The 21,091-nt window shown below is 38.8% G+C and overlaps 1 protein-coding gene across 5 annotated transcripts in view; it reads left to right on the top strand.

Moving 5' to 3' along the window:
- Positions 1-20,705, top strand: part of DMGDH (dimethylglycine dehydrogenase) — a 73,908-nt gene extending 53,203 nt beyond the window's left edge. For 3 of the 5 annotated variants that reach the window (XM_019968094.2, XM_019968093.2, XM_019968092.2), the window contains 2 exons: positions 13,849-13,983; positions 19,563-20,705. In XM_019968094.2, the coding sequence (XP_019823653.2) occupies positions 13,849-13,983; positions 19,563-19,778 (351 nt within the window). In that variant the 3' untranslated portion in view covers positions 19,779-20,705. The other 2 variants (XM_070796874.1, XR_011568719.1) reach the window with 2 other exon arrangements.
- Positions 20,706-21,091: the final 386 nt, after the last annotated feature.

The following is a 21,091-nucleotide window of genomic DNA, read 5'->3' as shown; positions in this document are numbered from 1 at the left end:
GTAGTCTTTAATTCCAATGATGTTTTGAAGTTTATGGGTCTTGCATATCTTTTTACAGATCTATCCTTAAGTATTTTGTATTTTGATAGTGGGCTTCCCTGGTGGCTCAGGTGGTAAAGAATCCAGCTGCAATGAAGGAGTCTCGGGCTCAATTCCTGGATCAGAAAGATCCCCTGGAGAAGGAAATGGCTACCCACCCCAGTATTCTTGCCTGGAGAATTCCATGGGCAGAGGAGACTGGTGGGTTATAGTTCATAAGGTCGCAAAGAGTTGATCATGACTGAGCGACTTGTAAATTTTTAACTTCAATTTTCAGTTGTTTGTTGCTAGTATGTAGAAAACAGTGGGTTTGTATATTGATCTCACATTCTGCAATGTTGTTAAACCCACTTAGTAGTTCTAGTACTTTAAAAAAATTTTTTCTTTGGATTTTCTACAATTGTGTGTATGAAAATAAAACCTTTCTTGTCTTTTTTTTTTTTCTAATCTGGATGCCTTTCTTTTTTTTTTTGTGGGTTTCAGTTTTATTCAGAGAATTTATGAGAGCTATAGCCTAGGAAATAGCCTCTCTGTAGATCTGAGGGAACTGTTGGGGGGAAGTAGGGGAGAAGCCCTAATATATAATTTAGGGTTAAGAAATACATGCAGTCAAGCATACATCTCAGTAAAAGGTCACTGTTAGTCACAAGACACAGATATATCAGTTAATGATTTTAGAATGATTTCTACGTATGAGAAAATGTAAGAATCTGGGTTCATAAAAATTCTTCCTGAGATATACATCTTTCTTTTTTTTTTTGTTTGTTTCATACATGGTATTATACATGTTTCAATGCCATTCTCCCAAATCTCCCCACCCTCTCCCTCTCCCACAGAGTCCATAAGACTGTTCTATACATCAGTATCTCTTTTGCTGTCTCGTACACAGGGTTATTGTTACCATCTTTCTAAATTCCATATATATGCGTTAGCATACTGTATTGGTGTTTTTCTTTCTGGCTTACTTCACTCTGTATAATAGGCTCCAGTTTCATCCACCTCATTAGAACTGATTCAAATGTATTCTTTTTAATGGCTGAGTAATACTCCATTGTGTATATGTACCACTGCTTTCTTATCCATTCATCTGCTGATGGACATCTAGGTTGCTTCCATGTCCTGGCTATTATAAACAGTGCTGCAATGACATTGGGATACATGTGTCTCTTTCCCTTCTGGTTTCCTCAGTGTGTATGCCCAGCAGTGGGATTGCTGGATCATAAGGCAGTTCTGTTTCCAGTTTTTTAAGGAATCTCCACACTGTTCTCCATAGTGGCTGTGCTAGTTTGCATTCCCACCAACAGTGTAAGAGGGTTCCCTTTCCTCCACACCCTCTCCAGCATTTATTGCTTGTAGACTTTTGGATCGCAGCCCAGATGCCTTTCATTTATTTTTCTTACCTTATTGTACCAGCTAGAACCTCTACTGGTTGAAACTGCAACAAATAGAAGTGGTCAGAGCAGACATGCTTATCTTGTTTCCCAATTTTAGATGCAAAACATTCATCATCATCATCAGTCTTTCATCATTAAGTATGCTGTTTGCTGTAAGTTTTTCATAGAGAAAGCTGTAGGGTTTTCATAGATGCTGTTTGTCAGGTTGAGGAGACTCCTTTCTGTTTTTAGTACTAGAAGTTTTGTGTTTTGTTTTGTTTTAAAATTAGGAATATTAGATTTTGACAAGTGCTTTTTCTGGATCCATTGAGATCATCATATGGCTTTTCTTTTTTACTTTGTTATATGATGAATCGCATTTATTCTCAAATGTTAACCCAATTTTAATTTTGCCATAAAATCCATGTAGTAATGATGTATTATGTGTTTCGATGTTATTGGGTTTTATTTGATAATTTTTAAAACAAATTTTGTAGCTACATCTTCTTTATAGGATGTGTTACAGCTTGCAACTATTTCGTTCATATTTCTTGATCTTTTGATATAATCTTCTTGAGTACAGGCTCTGGTAATACAAAATACATTTTCAGCATTCTATCCCCAACACCTATCAGGGCTGGCATGTAGCAGATGAAGATAATGCCAGAGAAGTATTGGGACCTCATCATGCAGGGTCTCATCTGCCAGGCTGGGGAGTCTGGAGTGTATCCTGGAGACACTGAGAAGACTTTAAAGGATTTTGTGCAAGGAATGACATTCTAGTGCTGGAAAACAGATTAAGAGGGATTTACTCTGATAAGTGGGAGATCATTTTCCCAAACTGAAGCAATCCAATGGAGAGATGTTGAGGGCTTCAACTAAGGCAGTGGCCACAGGATGGAGAAGAAAGAGGTATGAATGATGATAAGAAGGTAGGATGTAGACCACATGAAGGACTGTTTGTGAAGGGAGTGGAAAATAGGATCTAGGATCCTGTTAATGAACTAGGAAACACAGGTGGGGTGTGATTGAGAGGTTGGAACGACTTGTGAGATGTGGGGGGCGGCTATGGGACAGCCAAGTGGAGAGTCTCAGTGGCAGCTGAGCACGTGAGTTTGGAGACTGCTCTGAAAGTATGGATTTGGATCATTCATATGTAGGTGGCAATTAAAGCCAGGGGAGTTCTGGGATCCCTTCTATAGCACCCTGTACTTACCTCTACTATGATATTTTCACACCCAATAATACTGGCTGCCTCCTCAGCAAGACTCTGAGCTCCTGAGGACAGAGGCTGTGTGCCACAGTTTGCACAGTCTTAGTAAGTATTTGACGGGTTTGAACCACGGCTCTGCCACCAACTGGTTCTAAAATAAACAAGTTGCCTAATCTAGAAGTGCTTCAGTTTTATCATCTCTAAAATGAAGAAAACATCCACCTTTTAAATTTGTTATAATATTAGATGAGCCAAAGAACATTTGATACCTCAATAAATGTTAGGCCTCTTCCAATCTTGTTGAATGGAATCTAATCAAATCTTTTATGGAAAACCAACTTTAGATCAAACCCTTTCAGTTTTTGAAGACCCTAGCTTTATTTCTTTGTATTTTCTTTAAAAATCATTTACTTTGCATTTAGGCTTGAGTGCTCCACTTAAAACACCAAATAGGCAATTGTTCTTCACTATAGTCTAGAGAGATGAGCTGTTATGAAACCTTGGTATTCTAATTGTTGCTAATGCGGTTAAGCATGAAAGTACCTCTGCTTAACTGCGGAGTACAGCACTTTGCTGTACACCTGAAACTAACACACCGGTGTTAATCAACTATGCTCCAATTTTTAAAAAAGTACATTTGACAAAGCCACAAGCTCATGTCCCTGTTTTCCTGTGAATCAAAAGACTCAAAGACTGAAAAGTACAATTTTCTTTAATATTGAATCTATTAAAAGTCATTAAACACACACAATGAATGCTATTTTCATTTTGAAACATCTAGTTTGGATCAGATGCTAATTAACCTAATTATTGGCCTGGCTCATGAGTCATATTTTAATTATTTTCTCCAGGTTTTAATGTATCCACACTTTTCTTCTGGTTAATAGATTCCCTTTTCTAGTTGTATCAGACTTTATCAAGAAGGAATGCTTAATTGATTAGCAGTTTTGGTTAGAAAAATGCTAGATGAATTTTTTGTTTTAAATATGCCAAGAGTAAAGAATAAAAAACTATATGAATATGAGAATATTCATTTCTAGCCAATAATAACAGACTGGAATTGCTACACTCATAGTTTAATATTTTGCTAATAAAGAGATAGGAAAACTGTGGTTATTATAAACTTACATGGAGTGTTATAAAATTCTGCCAAGAGGAAAAGGAATCAACAATGGGAAGCCTGGTTTTGAGGTTTGGTGTTAAGTCACTTTGTCACTTTGGGCAATAACCTTAACTTTGGGTCTCAATTTTCTTATATAAAAAATGACCTTGCACTAAGTTTTCTGCCTGCTTAAATCCTGTATGGTTCTAATTGTGTGACAATGAAATGAATGATGGTATAATTTGTTTTGATGGGGTGGTGGGCTGGTCAGATCCATTCCCTCAATGGAACAAACCCAGTATGTGATTTTATCAGTTTAACTGTTAAGACAAACATAGATGCACATGGTATTTGACAAATGACCAGAGAAAGCTAGTTCGTTATAAGGACCATAGGTTAGTCATAATTAATTAACCTCTTCCAACAACACAAGAGAAGAATCTACACATGGTACATCACCAGATGGTCAACACCGAAATCAGATTGATTATATTCTTTGCAGCAAAGATGGAGAAGCTCTATACAGTCAGCAAAAATAAGACTGGGAGTTGACTGTAGCTCAGATCACGAACACCTTATTGTCAAATTCAGATTTAAATTGAAGAAAGTATGGAAAACCATAGACCATTCAGGTATGACCTAAATCAAATCCCTTACAATTATACAATGGAAGTGAGAAATAGATTTAAGGGACTAGATCTGATAGACAGAGTGCCTGATGAACTATGGGTGGAGGTTCGTGACATTGTACAGGAGACAGGGATCAAGATCAGCCCCAAGAAAAAGAAATGCAAAAAAGCAAAACGGCGGTCTGAGAGGTCTTACAAATAGCTGTGAAAAGAAAAGAAGCGAAAAGCAAAGGAGAAAAGGAAAGACATAAGCATCTGAATGCAGAGTTCCAAAGAATAGCAAGGAGAGATAAGAAAGCCTTCCTCAGCGATCAGTGCAAAGAAATAGAGAAAAACCATAGAATGGGAAAGACTAGAGATCTCTTCAAGAAAATTAGAGATACCAAGGGAACATTTCATGCAAAGATGGGCTCGATAAAGGACAGAAATGGTAGGGACCTAACAGAAGCAGAAGATATTATGAAGATGTGACAAGAATACGCAGAAGAACTGTCCAAAAAAGATCTTCAAGACTCAGATAATTACGATGGTGTGATCATTCACCTAGAGCCAGACATCCTGGAATGTGAAGTCAAGAGGGCCTTAGGAAGCATCACTACGAATAAAGCTAGTGGAGGTAATGGAATTCCAGTTGAGCTATTTCAAATCCTGAAGGATGATGCTGTGAAAGTGCTGCACTCAATATGCCAGCAAATTTGGAAAACTCAGCAATGGCCTCAGGACTGGAAAAGGTCAGTTTCATTCCAATCCCTAGGAAAGGCAATGCCAAATCATGCTCAAACTACCGCACAATTGTACTCATCTCACACGCTAGTAAAGTAATGCTCAAAATTCTCCAAGCCAGACTTCAACAGTATGTGAACCATGAACTTCCAGATGTTCAAGCTGGTTTTAGAAAAGGCAGAAGAATCAGAGATCAAATTGCCACATCCGTTGAATCATCAAAAAAGCAAGAGAGTTCTAGAAAAACATCATCTATTTCTGCTTTATTGACTATGCCAAAGCCTTTGACTGTGTGGATCACAACAAACTGTGGAAAATTCTTCAACAGGTGGGAATACCAGACCACCTGACCTGCCTCTTGAGAAATCTGTATGCAGATCAGGAAGCAACAATTAGAACTGGACATGGAACAACAGACTGGTTCCATATTGGAAAAGGAGGACATCAAAGCTGTATATTGTCACCCTGCTTATTTAACTTCTATGCAGAGTACATCATGAGAAATGCTGGGCTGGATGAAGCACAAGCAAGAATCAAGATTGCAGGGAGAAATATCAATAACCTCAGATATGCAGATGACACCACCCTTATGGCAGGAAATGAAGAAGAACTAAAGAGCCTCTTAATGAAAGTGAAAGAGGAGAGTGAAAAAGTTGGCTTAAAACTCAACATTCAGAAAACTAAGATCATGGTACCTGGTCCCATCACTTCATGGCAAATAGGTGGGGAAACAGTGGGAGACTTTATTTTTGGGGGCTCCAAAATTACTCCAGATGGTGACTGCAGCCATGAAATTAAAAGATGCTTGCTCCTTGGAAGAAAAGTTATGACCAACTTAGCATATTAAAAAGCAGAGACATTACTTTGTCAACAAAGGTCTGTCTAGTCAAGGCTATGGTTTCTCCAGTAGTCATGAATGGATGTGAGAGTTGGACTATAAAGAAAGCTGAGTGCCGAAGAACTGATGCTTTTGAACTGTGGTGTTGGAGAAGACTCTTGAGAATCCCTTGGACTGCAAGGAGATTCAACCAGTCCATCCTGAAGGAAATCAGTCCTGAATATTTATTGGAAGGACTGATGTTGAAATTGAAACTCCAATACTTTGGTCACCTGATGTGAAGAACTAACTCATTTGAAAAGACCCTGATTCTGGGAAAGATTGAAGGCAGGAGGGGAAGGCGACAACCGAGGATGAGATGGTTGGATGGCATCACCGACTCAATGGACATGAGTTTGAGTTAACTCAGGGAGTTGGTGTTGGACAGGGAAGCCTGATATGCTGCAGTCTGTGGGGTTGCAAAGAGTCAGACACGACTGAGCAACTGAAATGAACTGAACTAGTTTAGTCATGGCCACGTGCTTTCCAAAGGGAGTCCCATGAGTACTGTTTTTAATGCGTGATTCCTGGCGTCACTTTAAATAGGAATTTTCCAGGAATGTGTTAAGGGGCAGTGGCGGAAGTCTGTTACCGTGGTTTCCGTCTCTGCTCTGTGACTGGTGGTAGCTGTGCTGAGCGGGCTCTCTGCCACTCCCCACGTCTCTAAACGCCAGGGTATGACCCTCACTAGTGCTATACCTGGTTTCCAAATGGACTATCTTGAAACCCAGTGTGTTACACTGACTCTCTTATGCTTTTGGAAACTTTTAAAAGGATCTTGGCCAAAAGTTAAATCACAGCGATGACTGCTTTGAATTTTCTGATGGGTTTTGACTCCAAATGTATGAAACAGAAAAGAAGATTTTTAACGTTTCTTTCCCAGTCTATAGGAGCCCACCACCCTGACTTCATCTCAGAACATTCCTTCCACTGCTCTTTTCAAGTTCACTTTAGCTACATGTGTGAAAACCCTCCACTGTTCTGAGAATCCCAACCCTAAATATACTGGTTTAATTGATTTCATTTCCATGTGCTTTTTGGTAATATGTGTGTTTTTAATAAAACTAAAGAGAGATGATTAATTACATTTCACTTAAAATCCACTTAATGTTTTCATCTGTGTGGATGTTATATTTAGGATATATCACAGGTGACTGCATTAATGACTCATTGCTTTTTAAAAATTAATAGATTAACAATATAAGCCAAAACTATTTTAAGGTATAATTTCAGTGCCCCAGAAATGTTTCTCAAAGACTTTAACAGCTATTTATATAGTTAATTTGGTAGTGACTCATTAAGAAATACAGTTCTGTTCCCAGGTCATTCTGAAGATACCAATTTTAATCCCAGCACTTACCTTCAGGCACATTTTCCTTTCTCATTTGTAATGAATAACTATATAATAAAGCCTATAAACTTGGGAGGACAGGCAAGTAAAATGAGACTGGACTGCTATCATCCCACTTTAAATCTTCCCAAGTCAGGGCCAAGGTTAGCTTCAGTTCAGTCACTCAGTCATGTCCGACTCTTTATGACCCCATGGACTGCAGCACACCAGGCTTCCTTGTCCATCACCAACTCCTGGAGTAAACTCAAACTCATGTTTATTGAGTCAGTGATGCCATCCAACAATTTCATCCTCTGTCATCCCCTTCTCCTCCTGCCTTCAATCTTTCCCAGCATCAGGATCTTTTCCAATGAGTCAGTTCTTCACATCAAGTGGACAAAGTATTGGAGTTTCAACTTCAACATCGGTCCTTCCAATGAATATTCAGAACTGATTTCCTTCAGGATTGACTGGTTTGATCTCCTTGCAGCCCAAGGGACTCTCAAGAGTCTTCTCCAACACCACAGTTCAAAAGCATCAGTTCATTGATGCTCAGCTTTCTTTATGGTCCAACTCTCACATCCATATATGACTACTGGAAAAACCATAGCTTTGACTAGACAATTGTTGGCAAAGTAATGTCTCTGCTTTTTAGTATGCTGTCTAGATTGGTCATAGCTTTCCTTCCAGGGAGCAAGCATCATTTAATTTCATGGCTGCAGTCACCATCTGGAGTGATTTTGGAGCCCCAAAAAATAAAATCTGCCATTGTTTCCATTGTTTCCCCGTCTATTTGCCATGAAGTGATGGGACTGGATGCCATGATCTTAGTTTTCTGAATGTTGAGTTTTAAGCCAACTTTTTCACTCTCCTCTTTTACTTTCATTAAGAGGCTCTTTAGTTCTTCTTCACTTTTTGCCATAAGGGTGGTGTCATCTGCATATCTGAGGTTATTGGTATTTCTCCTGGAAATCTTGATTCCAGCTTGTGCTGCATCCAGTCTGGCATTTCAGATGATGTACTCTGCATATAAGTTAAATAAGCAGGGTGACAATATGCATCCTTGATGTATTCCTTTCCCAATTTGAAACCAGTTGTTTGTTCCCTGTCTGGTTCTAACAGTTGCTTTTTGACCCACATACAGATTTCTCAGGAGACAGGTAAGGTGGTCTGGTATTCCCATCTCTTTAAGAATTTTCCACAGATTGTTTTGATCCACACAGTCAAAGGCTTTGATGTACTCAATAAAGCAGAAGTAGATGTTTTTCTGGAACTCTCTTGCTTTTTCTATGATCCAATGGATGTTGGCAATTTGATCTCTGGTTCCTCTGCCTTTTCTAAAACCAGCTTGAACATCTGGAAGTTCATGGTTCTCGTACTGTTGAAGCCTGGCTTGGAGAATTTTGAGCATTCCTTTACTAGCATGTGAGATGAGTGCAATTGTGCATTAGTTTGAACATTCTTTGGCATTGCCCTTCTTTGGGACTGGAATGAAAACTGACCTTTTCCAGTCCTGTGGCCACTGCTGAGTTTTCCAAATTTACTGGCATATTGAGTGCAGCATTTTCACAGCATCATCTTTGAGGATTTGAAATAGCTCCACTGGAACTCCATCACATCCACTAGCTTTGTTCATAGTGATGCTTCTTAAGTCCCAATTGACTTAACATTCCAGGATGTCTGGCTCTAGGTGAGTGATCACACCATTGGGTTATCTGTGTCATGAAGATCTTTTTTGGACAGTTCTTCTGTGTATTCTTGCCACCTCTTCTTAATATCTTCTGCTTCTGTTAGGTCCATACCATTTCTGTCCTTTATTGAGCCCAGCTTTGCATGAAATGTTCTGTTGGTATCTCTAATGTTCTCGAAGAGATCTCTAGTCTTTCCCATTCTATTGTTTTCCTCTATTTCTTTGCACTGATCACTGAGGAAGGCTTTCTTATCTCTCCTTGCTATGGCTTCCCTGATAGCTCAGTTGGTAAAGAATCCACTTGCAATGCAGGAGACCCCAGTTTGATTCCTGGGTTAGTAAGATCCCCTGGAGAAAGGATAGGCTACCCACTCCAGTATTCTTAGGCTTACCTTCTGGCTCATCTGGGAAAGAATCTGCCTGCAATGTGGGAGACCTGAGTTTGATCCCTGAGTTGGGAAGATCCCCTGGAGAAGGGAAAGGCTACCCAGTCCACTCTTCTGGCCTGGAGAATTCCCTGGACTGTATAGTCGATGGGGTCACAAAAAGTTGGACATGACTGAGCGTCTTTCACTTTCATACGTTAGCTTAGGAAGCAACAATTGTCTCACAGGACAAGTGTTATCTCTTATCTGTGTTTTTCAAGTATGTGTTCCTTACATTTTTATTGTTTGAGTATTAGTTTTCATTCATCTGAGGACGATATTGCTGACAAGATCATTTCTTAATTCAGGGATATATAGGCATAGAGGTTAAGTTTCATTAATATTAACTTCCAGGACATTTTCAAATTCTTTCATATAGTATAATAATGTTACTGTGTAGTGAATGTCATTCAAAATAGGTTCAAGGTACCTAAAAATAATATTTTTAATTAGTTGATTTATTTTGGATTGAAATATAATTCATTTACAATGTTGTGCTAGTTTCAAGTATACAGCAAAATGATTCAGTTATACATATTTTTTTCAGATCTTTTCTCATATAGGTTAATACAGAATATTGAGTAGAATTTCCTGTGCTATACAATAGGTCCTTGTTGGTTATCTATTTTATATGTAGTTATATATATATGTTATTCCCAAGTTCCTAATTTATCCCTCCGCCTTTCCCCTTTGGCAACCATACATTTTTTTTCCATGTCTGTGAGTCTTTTTCTGTTTTGTAAAATAAGTTCATTTGTATCATTTTTTTAGATTCAACATATATGTGATATCATGTATTTTTCTTTCTAAATAATTTAAAAGAAACATTTTTTAGCTATGCAGGCCAATGATATACTCTAGGCACAATCATTTAAAAAATTCATATGGATAAAATCTAAAGCTGAGTCTCATGAAAGACCCTTAACTTTGTTAGGCCTTCTCTTCATAAGCTGGGCATAAAATCATCAGTCTTATAGAAACCTTGCAGGGATTAAATGAGCTCATGATTGTAAAGCCCTAGGCATAGTCTCTGGCACATAGCAAATGCCTAATAAATTATAAATATTAATATTACTTATCTATTATGTATTTGTTACTTTAATTTTTCTCTTTTAAAGGAAGTTTTCTGGGGTTCCCCACTTTCCTGTTTCTTGTGATTAATGGATCCCTTACATTCCTGCTTGTGTTGTTTGGTCACTAAGTTGTATCCAACTCTTTGTGACCCCATGGACTGTAGCCTACCAGGCTCAGACTCTGTCCATGGGATATCCTAGACAAGAATACTGGAGTGGGTTGCCACTTCCTTCTCCTGCTTAGACTTAGTTTAAATTGTGAATTTGGTGGAGTTGGGCTCCCCTTCCAGCGCACCTTATTCCCCCACCTGCCAGCACCCCTTAAAGTCCCTCTTCTTGGAAATTGTGGTCACGCAAGGTTTCACCACAGCTCCACTGAAGATGTGTCAGATACCGGCTTAAATAGCTCGGTGAAGGCAGCTCAAAGTAGATGAAAAGAACAGGGTTGGGACTCCTGAGATCTTGGTTCAGTGTCTTTGTCTAGGTTAACTCAAACTTCTTTTAGACCCCAAATCCACCTCTATGAATGTTGGGAAGATCGACTTATAAGTGCAAGGGCTTTTGGAGAAGGTTATTCAGACAATAGCTATCAGAAAGCCCCATCTTTCAAACCCTTTACAAAACTGTAGCTGACAGAAGGGTGCCCTAGCCCCCGTCTCTTACCCCAGAAAGAGCTAATTATACTCCTTTTTGAGCTCCCACTGTAATACCTCTATCATAGCATCTGTCTGTGGGCCTTAGACATGCATTAGACATTTTTTTTTTGTTTTAAATTTTCAAAACACTGTGATTTTAACACTCATAGAACAAGCAGAAGTAACACTGAATCACATTTCAAATTGGTATAACTTATTTGTACATGTCATATTTTACCATGTTTCCAGTAATCTCAAACTATTCTTTTTTTCTGCTGATATGTTAAAACACTAAGCAGATGAAATAATTTCAGCACTGAGCATGTTGTAATGTGGAGGGGAAGAGGTCGTATCTCCTGCGGGACCTCCCAGAGGCTGCAAGATCCTGTGGTTTTAGCTCTGAATACCCTATATCTAGTATCTGATACACAGCAGGGGCATGACAACAGTTGAGTAAACAGTTGAAAGAAAATTCTTCAATAGGGACTCAGGAGAACCTCAAAGCTTCAAGATCTAAGTGAATCTCCTAACAGCAAAGATTCAGATTCCATAACAGGAGGTGAGGACTCTATTCAGGGTTTCCCAGAGCTCCAAAATTACACTGTTTAGAGCATGGCCACTCAGCATTGTGTGCATACAAGAATGTGTGCGACTTCTTTTCATTGCAATCATTCACTTCCTATATAGACAGTAACTCTAAAAACACTCCTTGTCATCATATATCCACGATAGCAAGTCTTCTTTTTAAAAAGATTACAAAAATTAAAAAAAAAAAAACCTGTTGTAGAATTCTTTCTGTATTTAGACAAACATTCTAACTATAATGAACTTGGTTTGTTTTGACTTGTGTTATCCTGAATTTATCCTACATAGAATTCAGATGAACCACACTCTTTCTGTGTTTGTTGCTTTGTTTAGCCCCAGTTGTCCCAACTTAAATAACATGGATTCTAGTCTTCTTTGAATTTTTATCTGGCTTCATAATAAAGCCTGTAGTTGTCCCTCACTATCTGCATTACAGTGGAGGGGAAAGAATTGGACTTTGGTTTTATAATTCTTTTAATCTTGGCCAGTGGAAGCTTTCTTTAGCTTCCTGTATAGTCAGCAATGTAAAGTTGCAATATCCGTAGAAATCATACTGAGTTAACTTAGACTCATACATGTCTAAGTTCTGAGTCAGTAAAGGAGTGAGTTGGAGAGGCTCTCAGGCAGAGGGGGTGTGAGGACTGCCCCGGCTGCTTCACTGAGAGGTGAAGTGAAAGTGAAAATTGCTCAGTTGTGTCTGACTCTTTGCGACCCCATGGACTATACAATGCATGAAATTCTCCAGACCAGAATACTGGTAGCCTGTCCCTTCTCCAGGGGATCTTCCCAACCCAGGGATCGAACCAGGTCTCCTGCACTGCAGACAGATTCTTTACTAGCTGAGGCACAAAGGAAGCTGAGAGGTGAAGGGGCTTATTACACCCAGTCCTAAATGTTTTGTGTGTAGAAAGAGCTCCATAAATCCCAAATGTTGGTAGTGGAGGACATGTTTGGCATGAAAGAGCACTTCCTTTCTTCTTTGACCAGTAAAGAAATCAAAATGATTGTTTCCTTCCTTTTCTTTCAGAGAATAGTTAGTCTAGAACTATTTTGAGAATTTTGTCTTCCACATTATAAATCTAAGTCGTCAGAGATGTGACTTGAATATCACACATTCTTTTCCCCCTTAAGAGATGGACACATACGTGTCGAAGCCTTACCCCCCGCGCCTCACCGGGGCCAGCCATCTCCCTCTGCACCCTCAGTGCTCTTAGCCTCTGACTAGTTTCTCATGTCTGTCTCGTGTCCTTGGCATTCTCGTTGCATAGAGCTGTGTCTCCTTTACTAGCTAAGTGTCTCTGCTGAGGAGTCATGGCTCACCTGTTTGTACGGTTGGTTACTAATAAATATGAAACTCCTGAAGTTTGCATGATTCCTACTTTTCTCAATGCATAAGAGTGGACTCAAGGTCATCCCTATAGCATTGTCACTCTCACTCGCTTGCACTGCATTGGGAAGAGCCCTGAGTGTGCCCAGGGGACTGCACTAGGCATGAGACTGTCATCTGTCATGTGTTGTGGGAAAGGAGGTGGGGGGAGGTTGAAAATCGCAGCATTAGAGAATAAGCTCTTTAATCAGAATGTCTGTATCTGACTAATTTTGTAGCCCACCCAGGGCTCAGTGTGATGCCTCTCACAGCTCAATATGTTTTCTGCGTGAACTGACAATGCAACCCAGTGGGTTAATACATTCCAGGAACCCTTATTCTGAAGAAGGGGGAAAAAAGTAGATATTTTGGAGTTGCTTTAGCATCATATTTCCAAAAAGTGTATTTCCTTCTTAGGAAAGGCTTATTTCGGGTAGAAATTGAGCCACACCTTGCCCACTGCCCACCAGTCCCACAATCATCAGGCGCAAGGGTACCTTTCATAACCCACCATCACAATACCCGGCCTCGTGTATTTCTGCCTAGGTAGTTCTGGTACAATTATCAGAAGTTATTACCCTTAAGTCTCACCTATTCTGAAGCAATACATGGCCGATGCTGTCAACTGAGGACTAAGAAATATTTGTCTAGACGTTTGATCCAATCTGTATTTTTATTTAATGTGTAATTGGCGAGAAAATAGCAAAGACAAATTTAAATGCTTGCATCTCTAACCTTGTCACAGTGTCTGAGCATTCATTCATCATCATTATCTTGGATTCCTGCAGCCAGCAGACTTCATAGGAAAGCAGGCACTGAAACAGATTAAAGCCAAGGGGCTGAAACGGAGGCTGGTCTGCCTCACCTTGGCAACGGACGATGTTGATCCGGAGGGAAATGAAAGCATCTGGTATGATGGCAAGGTGAGTGCTGAAGCCCCATAGTGAGGGGCCATCGCAGTTCTGCAGCAGAAGCTCCTTGTCTGTGTTTCTGTTTACAGTTTTTTGCTAGCTATTTATCTGTTGTTGAGATGACACTCTTTTGGATTCAGAACTGACAGTCAAGAGACAGAGATTACTTAACTGAAAGGAAAATGTGAAATGTTGCCCATTTTGGAAAACATCATGTTCCATATGTTTTAATGAAAGACAATAAACGGCAAGACTTGAATACACTGGTCAGTGAGGAAGGTACGATTTAGAAGGTTAGGAGGTAAAATGACCTATTGACTCGCCACATCCATATCAATGAATACAAGAGTAACGTTTTATAAAGAACTTGGTGTTCTGACTTAGCTTCTCTGGGATCTTTCAGAAGGAGGCAATTCTGACCTCAGCATATTAACAGAAAAAAAATTCAAATGAAAATTTTTATGACAAGGGAGGGTAGAACTTTAGAAAGTAAAGTGGAAATCTTTCAGTTCTTCAGGAGGAGTTAGATCACCTTCTTCTCCCTTTGGGATGCTACATTTCATTCTCTCTCTTGGTAAAGCTAGAGTTAGATAACTTATCAACATAACTTCACTTCCTCCCTCTTTTATGACTATTTATAAAACCCACTTTGGCTCAGCATTTTGCTGTGTTTTACCCGATGTTGCCAGACAGTGTAAAGAATCTGCCTGCAATGTAGAAGATGGGGTTTGATCCTGGGGTCAGGAAGATCCCCTGGAGAAGGAAATAGCAACCCACTGCAGTATTCTTGTCTGGGAAATCCCATGGATGGAGGAGCCTGGTGGGCTACAGTCCATGGGGTTGCAATGAGTTGGCCATGTCTTAGTGACTAAACAACAAACAACAACAACAACAACAAACAACCAGACAGGGGTTATCAGGCAGGGACAATGTGGCAACCAAAGGGCCTTTAAGACTCATCTAATAGCTGTTCTGTATTGAGCAGGGTCTGCTCGGCCAACACTCACAGATTCAGAGATTCTGTGCTAAAGTGTTTTCTCATGCATTGCAGCCTACTTAATATTTGTTTCCATTTTCCCATCAGTTCAGTGACAAAAAGCACTGTTGTGGGGAGAGCCAGTGGGATCAAATCTTAGCTTTCAGTTTACTAAAGAAATGGCATCTGGGCTAAGGGGTCACTTTGACATGGAGCTAACATGTACAGATTTCCTACTTGTGCTGGATATTTTTCATGTCGTTCCATTTACTTTTATTACTACCCTCTCAGATACATATGATGGTTCCTATTTAAAGATGAGGCTTTGGGATTCAGAGAGATTAAACAAGTTGCTTGAGGCCACACACTATGACATGTGGCTGGCAGAGTTGATTTCTGACCCAGGTACAGTTGGACTTAAAATTGCTTATCCTCTCTTCTAAGCCATGTTGAATTCCCCCATTTTCTCCCTTCTCTGTCTCTTATGGCCCCTGTATTCTCCTAAACACTTCATTGTATATCCACAGTTCTTGCACATCTCAGTAACAGATGGATGTCATAGTTGATACTATGAAACCAGTAGATCTTTTCTCAGATCTGAAGCTTTTTCTCAAATGCCTCAGCTTTAACTGTGTTGAGTTTGCTCTTCTGTTTGTACCATACTTACTCTTAACTCACAGTCTCCACTTCCTCTTTCTGTTCCAGATCCCTGGTTCAGTCCTCTTTTCTTAATCTGTTCTTTTTCTGGTTTCAGATTTGCCCATGATCTCCACTTAAAATCCCTCTGCCATCAGCTAACGCATGAGCCTCTCTGTGTCTCGGTGTCCTTATCTGTAAAATGAAGCCACTTAGTGTGATAATGTCTAAAGTTCTTTCTGCCTCTAATTAATTTTTCCCTTGTCACTATATTTCATCCCCCACTTCATCTTTGAATTTGTTCTACATTTTTCACTCTATTCTCATTCAACTTTCTTGGTCTTCTGATATGGTCCATACCCATTCTTCTTCTGGCTGTTTCACTTGGCCATGGAATGAAGGACAGATTATGTTGTAACATTCTGTATGCAACCCCACCACTGACCATGATCCACTGACAGATTTCTAGTCATCTTAAATGTGACCATACCCAAGTTAAAAAAACTGGAATTTTATACCTTAAACTTATACAATGTTATATGTCAATGATAGCACAACAAATCTGGGAAAAAAAAGAAAAACCCTGGAAACCCAAGTTCTATTTTTAAATTTTCTTTCCTTTGCCCTCTCTGTGCACTGAATTATCTTTTTATATTTTTCATCTTTCCATTACATGCCATATGTTTATAGAGCTGCCAATCCAATTGCAATTTTAGTTATTAATAATATTTCTGAGGGACTCCCCTGGTGGTGGAAATCTCGGGCAAATCTGAAACTAGGGACTTTTCTGGTGGTTAAGACATTGCCTCCCAAGGCAAGGGTTGTGGGTTCGATCCCTGGTCAGAGAGCTAAGATCCCACGTGCTACATGGCCAAAAAAGCAAGACATAAAACAGAAGCAATATTGTGGCAAATTCAAAAAAGCCTTTGCAAAAATATTTTTTAAATACTTCTCTTAAATTTCCTGGTATCAGCGTGTCTGCTCTTTGATGCTTAAATCATTTTATCATGGGGGTGACCCTCTTTGACCTACTTTATACTCTAGAATGATATGAAATCTTTTTTTTTATTTTTATTTCCTGACTTTATCTGGACTTATACTACCTTTGGTATTTGATATTATATTCTTGCAGGTAGATATTTGCAATGCTAACAATAGGATTAATTTCTAGCATTGCAAATATAATTAATTTGTTTGTTCAACAAATCTGAATGCCTATAAGTGATAGCAATATTCTAGGTACTAAGGATGCAGCAGTGAACAAAACAAATCAGACAATCACTGCCCCCATGGAGCTTCTATGCTAGGGAGGGGAGAGACAAACAATGAACATTAAATAAAATAAATAGCATGTCAGAGGGTGATGAGTACTTTGGGGAAATGTTAAGTCTCGTTGGGAGATGGCAGTGCTGGAGGAACGGATTATGATTTTAAGTAAGGTTTCATTTTTAAAAATCAAGGCATAAGAGTATGCATGCTGCTGCTGCTGCAGCTAGGTCTTTTCAGTCACGTCTGACTCTGTGTGACCCCATAGACGGCAGCCCACCAGGCTCCTCTGTCCCTGGGATTCTCCAGGCAAGAACACTGGAGTGGGTTGCCATTTCCTTCTCCAAGAGTATGCATGAAAAAGGTTTTAATTAGTTAAAAAAAAAAAACAGCTTTGCTGGGAAGTAAGTTTTGAAGAAAAACTTTTTGATAAGGAAGTTGGGAGAGTTTAGAAAGTTTTCTTTTTCATTATTAATAAACCAAAACACACAGGGATAGCCAAATAAATATATCATCCAATTTAAATCATGTTCACTCTTTCAAAGACTATTTACCATGTTCTCTTCTCTATGTCTGTTACAGGCATCTTTAAGTCTAATAATTAAGAAAAGAATGAGACAAGGCTAAAAATAAATGAAGCTTGAGTTCACAAAGAATATGAGACTCTGTTAGGCAGAGGGTGAAGACAAGTTGTTCTCATGATTCACTGAGCAAAATGAAGCAATGAATTTAATTGAATTTGGAAAATGTTAAAGTAGAATGATATAAAATTTAAGCTAGGGAAAACCTTTCCCTGGAGACATAGTAATAAGATCAAAGGAAAGACCAGAGTTCTAAAATACTCTGAGCTACCAATTCCTGGATTAGACAGAAATTAAGGGAGAAATAAAAGTAATCAAACAGAAGGTGACACATTCAATAAATATTTTAAGAATAGCATTCACAAAATAAACATGCTATTTAAGTTACCAATGCAAAAATAACTGCCAGATGAATTACTGCTGGATTTTAAGAGATCAGGAGACCTGAGGAAATAGGGCACGCAATCTCTGAAGGGGGATTGTGGGTTTTTGATCCAGTGAGTTAGGGAATTTGACCAAGAGATTTGCTTAGGATTCTTCCTGTTTTCTTAAGATGCCCAAGAAAATCAGGTTAACTTTTCCAGAGTTCCAAACGCAGATCTCTGTTTGAGAGATTTGGAAGTGAAACCAAGTTATCAGTATCTTTCAAAAAGCAATGGTTAGAACTCCCAACTACCTTGACCCAAATCCCAGCTTTATATCATGGAACTCTGAGCTAGAGTAGAAAAACTATTTTGAAACATGTGTGTTATTTCAGAAATACCTTAGCAGCTAATAATCTACCAGAGAGAAGCTTTTACTAATGAATGCATTCACTTTATAAATCACCATAATAAGTTCAGAAATTATATGGAGAGCTTCTGATTTGGGGTTTCAGTGAGATAATTAAAAACTGGGGCTGCAGAGATAGGAGCCTGTATTTAATGTCATGAATCTGTAAGCATCTAAAAGACTAGAAATGCTGTGACATGACTGTTGCCCTGTTGTAGGCCCTTTGCTGAGGCAGCTAAAACATCACCAGGCTGCTTCCTGCTCATGGATGTTTGCAAGCACCAGCTATACACAACCACTGTGCTAGGCAGTGAGGCTGTAAGGATTAGTGCGACATCGTGTAGCCAGGAGAAGCTGTTTTGAGTTGGGCTATATATCATATTTTGCTTTTGTTGTCTTAGTTGTAAGATATGTGGCATTTAAATCTGTATTGTAATTTTTTGGCATTTGACTCTTTTTCTTGCATCTAGAGCTAAAGAAGATAAAGTTTACATTGATTTAAGTGCCTAGCAGTTATCAGGAATTGTTAAATGCTCTCTCTATATTCATATGGGCTTCCCTGGTGGCTCAGCTGATAAAGAATCCACCTGCAATGCGGGAGACCTGGGTTCGATCCCTGGGTTGGGAAGATCCCCTGAAGAAGGGCATGGCGACCCATGCTGGTATTCATGCCTGGAGGCTCCCCATGGACAGAGGAGGCTGGTGGGCTACAGTCCATGGGGTCTCAAAGAGTCGGACATGACTGAGCGACTAAGCACAACAACAACAATATTTATATAGAAGATTCACTTTACACTGACTGTTGATATACTAACAGTTTATTTCAGACTCTTCTGACAGGTCATTTTCTAAATGCTAACAGGAACAGTTGGCTAAGTTTGCTTTAGGATTTTTAGGTTTTTCTCCTTTATATCTATTATTGCCATGCTAGTTGGATGGAAGAGAATTTTTTAAAGTTTAAAATGGAAATATGTCATTCTTCCTATCAAATCACTTGGCATGAAACTGAGCAAAATAAATAGATATATATTCTGAGAAATGATTTTAAACTTTCATTAATCTTCTCAAAAAAGTGAAGTTTTTCTCCTGGTATTATCCTCACAGACGGCATATCATAAAACTGTAAGTTGAACATATCTTTTGAGAGTTTTCATCTAAAGAGGAAGCACACAGTTCAGTTCAGTCACTCAGTCGTGTCTGACTCTTTGCAACCCCATGAACCACAGCATGCCAGGCCTCCCTGTCCATCACCAACTCCCGGAGTCCACCCAAACCCAAGTCCACCGAGTCGGTGATGCCGTCCACCCATCTCATCCTAGCCGTGACAAAGATGCCGAGGACGGTGGGGTCTTGTTTTTCAGGTGGTTGGCAACACGACCTCCGGGAGCTATAGTTACCGCATCCAGAAGAGTCTGGCTTTCGCGTATGTCCCTGTAGAGCTCAGTAAAGTGGGACAACAAGTTGAAGTTGAACTATTGGGCAAAAATTACCCTGCAGTTGTCATACAAGAACCCTTGGTGTTAACAGAACCAACCAGAAGCCGGCTTCAAAAAAAAGGTGGAAAGGACAAAATTTGAAAAGACTTTGAAGAGGCAAATGTATTATGGTTTCAATATGCTTGTACTCAGAATTATAACTGATTGGCTGGGGAATGGGGAAACCAAAGATTTATTTCAAAATCATCAAAATCTAAATTAAGAATTCTAAAACCTTTCTCTTGTTTTCTAAGGAAGGTAGAATAATGGATGAATGATTTACATTGTTTCAAATGAAGATACTTGAAATCAATGTTTTTGTTATCCTATATTGTTGTTTATGAAACTCCATTAGCAAAACATTTAAGCGATTGCTAACACACAACCGAAGTAGAAAACATTATATAATTTTAGAAACATTTGCATATGGTTCTTGTTAGCTGAAAACAAATTATGTTTTACATAAAAACAAATGCAGTATTGATGGATTTACTTCTTTGAGAAATACTCATTGAATAAGGTATCGTTTTAATTTTTCATAACATGTCTAGGAAGAAAACACTAAAATGTAACATTGGTATGTGTAACATTTTTATTCAGCTCCTTGAGATATTTACTTTCTTAATGACCTCCCTGAAGGCAGTTTTATGGGACATCATTATTGTCCTTTCAAAGGTTGTTTTAAACGAGAAATTGCAAAAAAGAAGAGAGTCTTCCAAAGGAAGTGGTACTTGTAGACCTTCTGAGATGAAGCTGAAAAATAAATAGATTGTGCCAGGACAAACACAGCCTGAATACTGAACACCTCTCTTTGGGCAAGAATTACTGCAGGTTGACATCACATTGTGCTGTTCTGGACACCATTTCACAAACAGTTGACAAAGCAGGTCAAATAAGAGCTGAGGAGCGGACAGGATTGCCCTTACCACTGTGTATAGCAAGAAAAAAACAAGCCATTTAAAATAACTCTTTGATACGCCTCTTGAAATTATTTGCATTTAGTTGAATAAATCAAAATGTTCAAAAAAATGTAGTTTGTCATTTATCATTTGTCCTGTACACACATTTGCTGCCTAGGATATTCAATAAATGTGTATTAAAGACAGCTGAATGTGAAGCATGATAAGATTCTGTAGTTAGATTTTAAAATAATTTCTTAACTTGTAAGTTTTGAAAATGTGCCAAATTTACATGTAAATTTTTATAAAAGTAGTCATGTATTGGAACTCTTCAACATGCTATTCATTTATCTTTGGTATCTCCTCTTACATAAGAAATGAAGAAAATCCCTTTGAAAACACACATTTTCTAATTATCAAGAGTATTATCCAGATCCTTTCTCTCAGCTCTGATATAGGTATAGGTATTTTTCATTCTTTGCCTTTCTGTAGTCTAATTGCTAATTGTGTTAAAAC

This window comes from Bos indicus, chromosome 10, assembly GCF_029378745.1.
Source record: "Bos indicus isolate NIAB-ARS_2022 breed Sahiwal x Tharparkar chromosome 10, NIAB-ARS_B.indTharparkar_mat_pri_1.0, whole genome shotgun sequence".
NCBI classification, from domain to species: Eukaryota; Metazoa; Chordata; class Mammalia; order Artiodactyla; family Bovidae; genus Bos; species Bos indicus.
The sequence above is the reverse complement of the archived record's forward strand: the minus strand, read 5'-3'. Positions and strand labels throughout refer to the sequence as shown.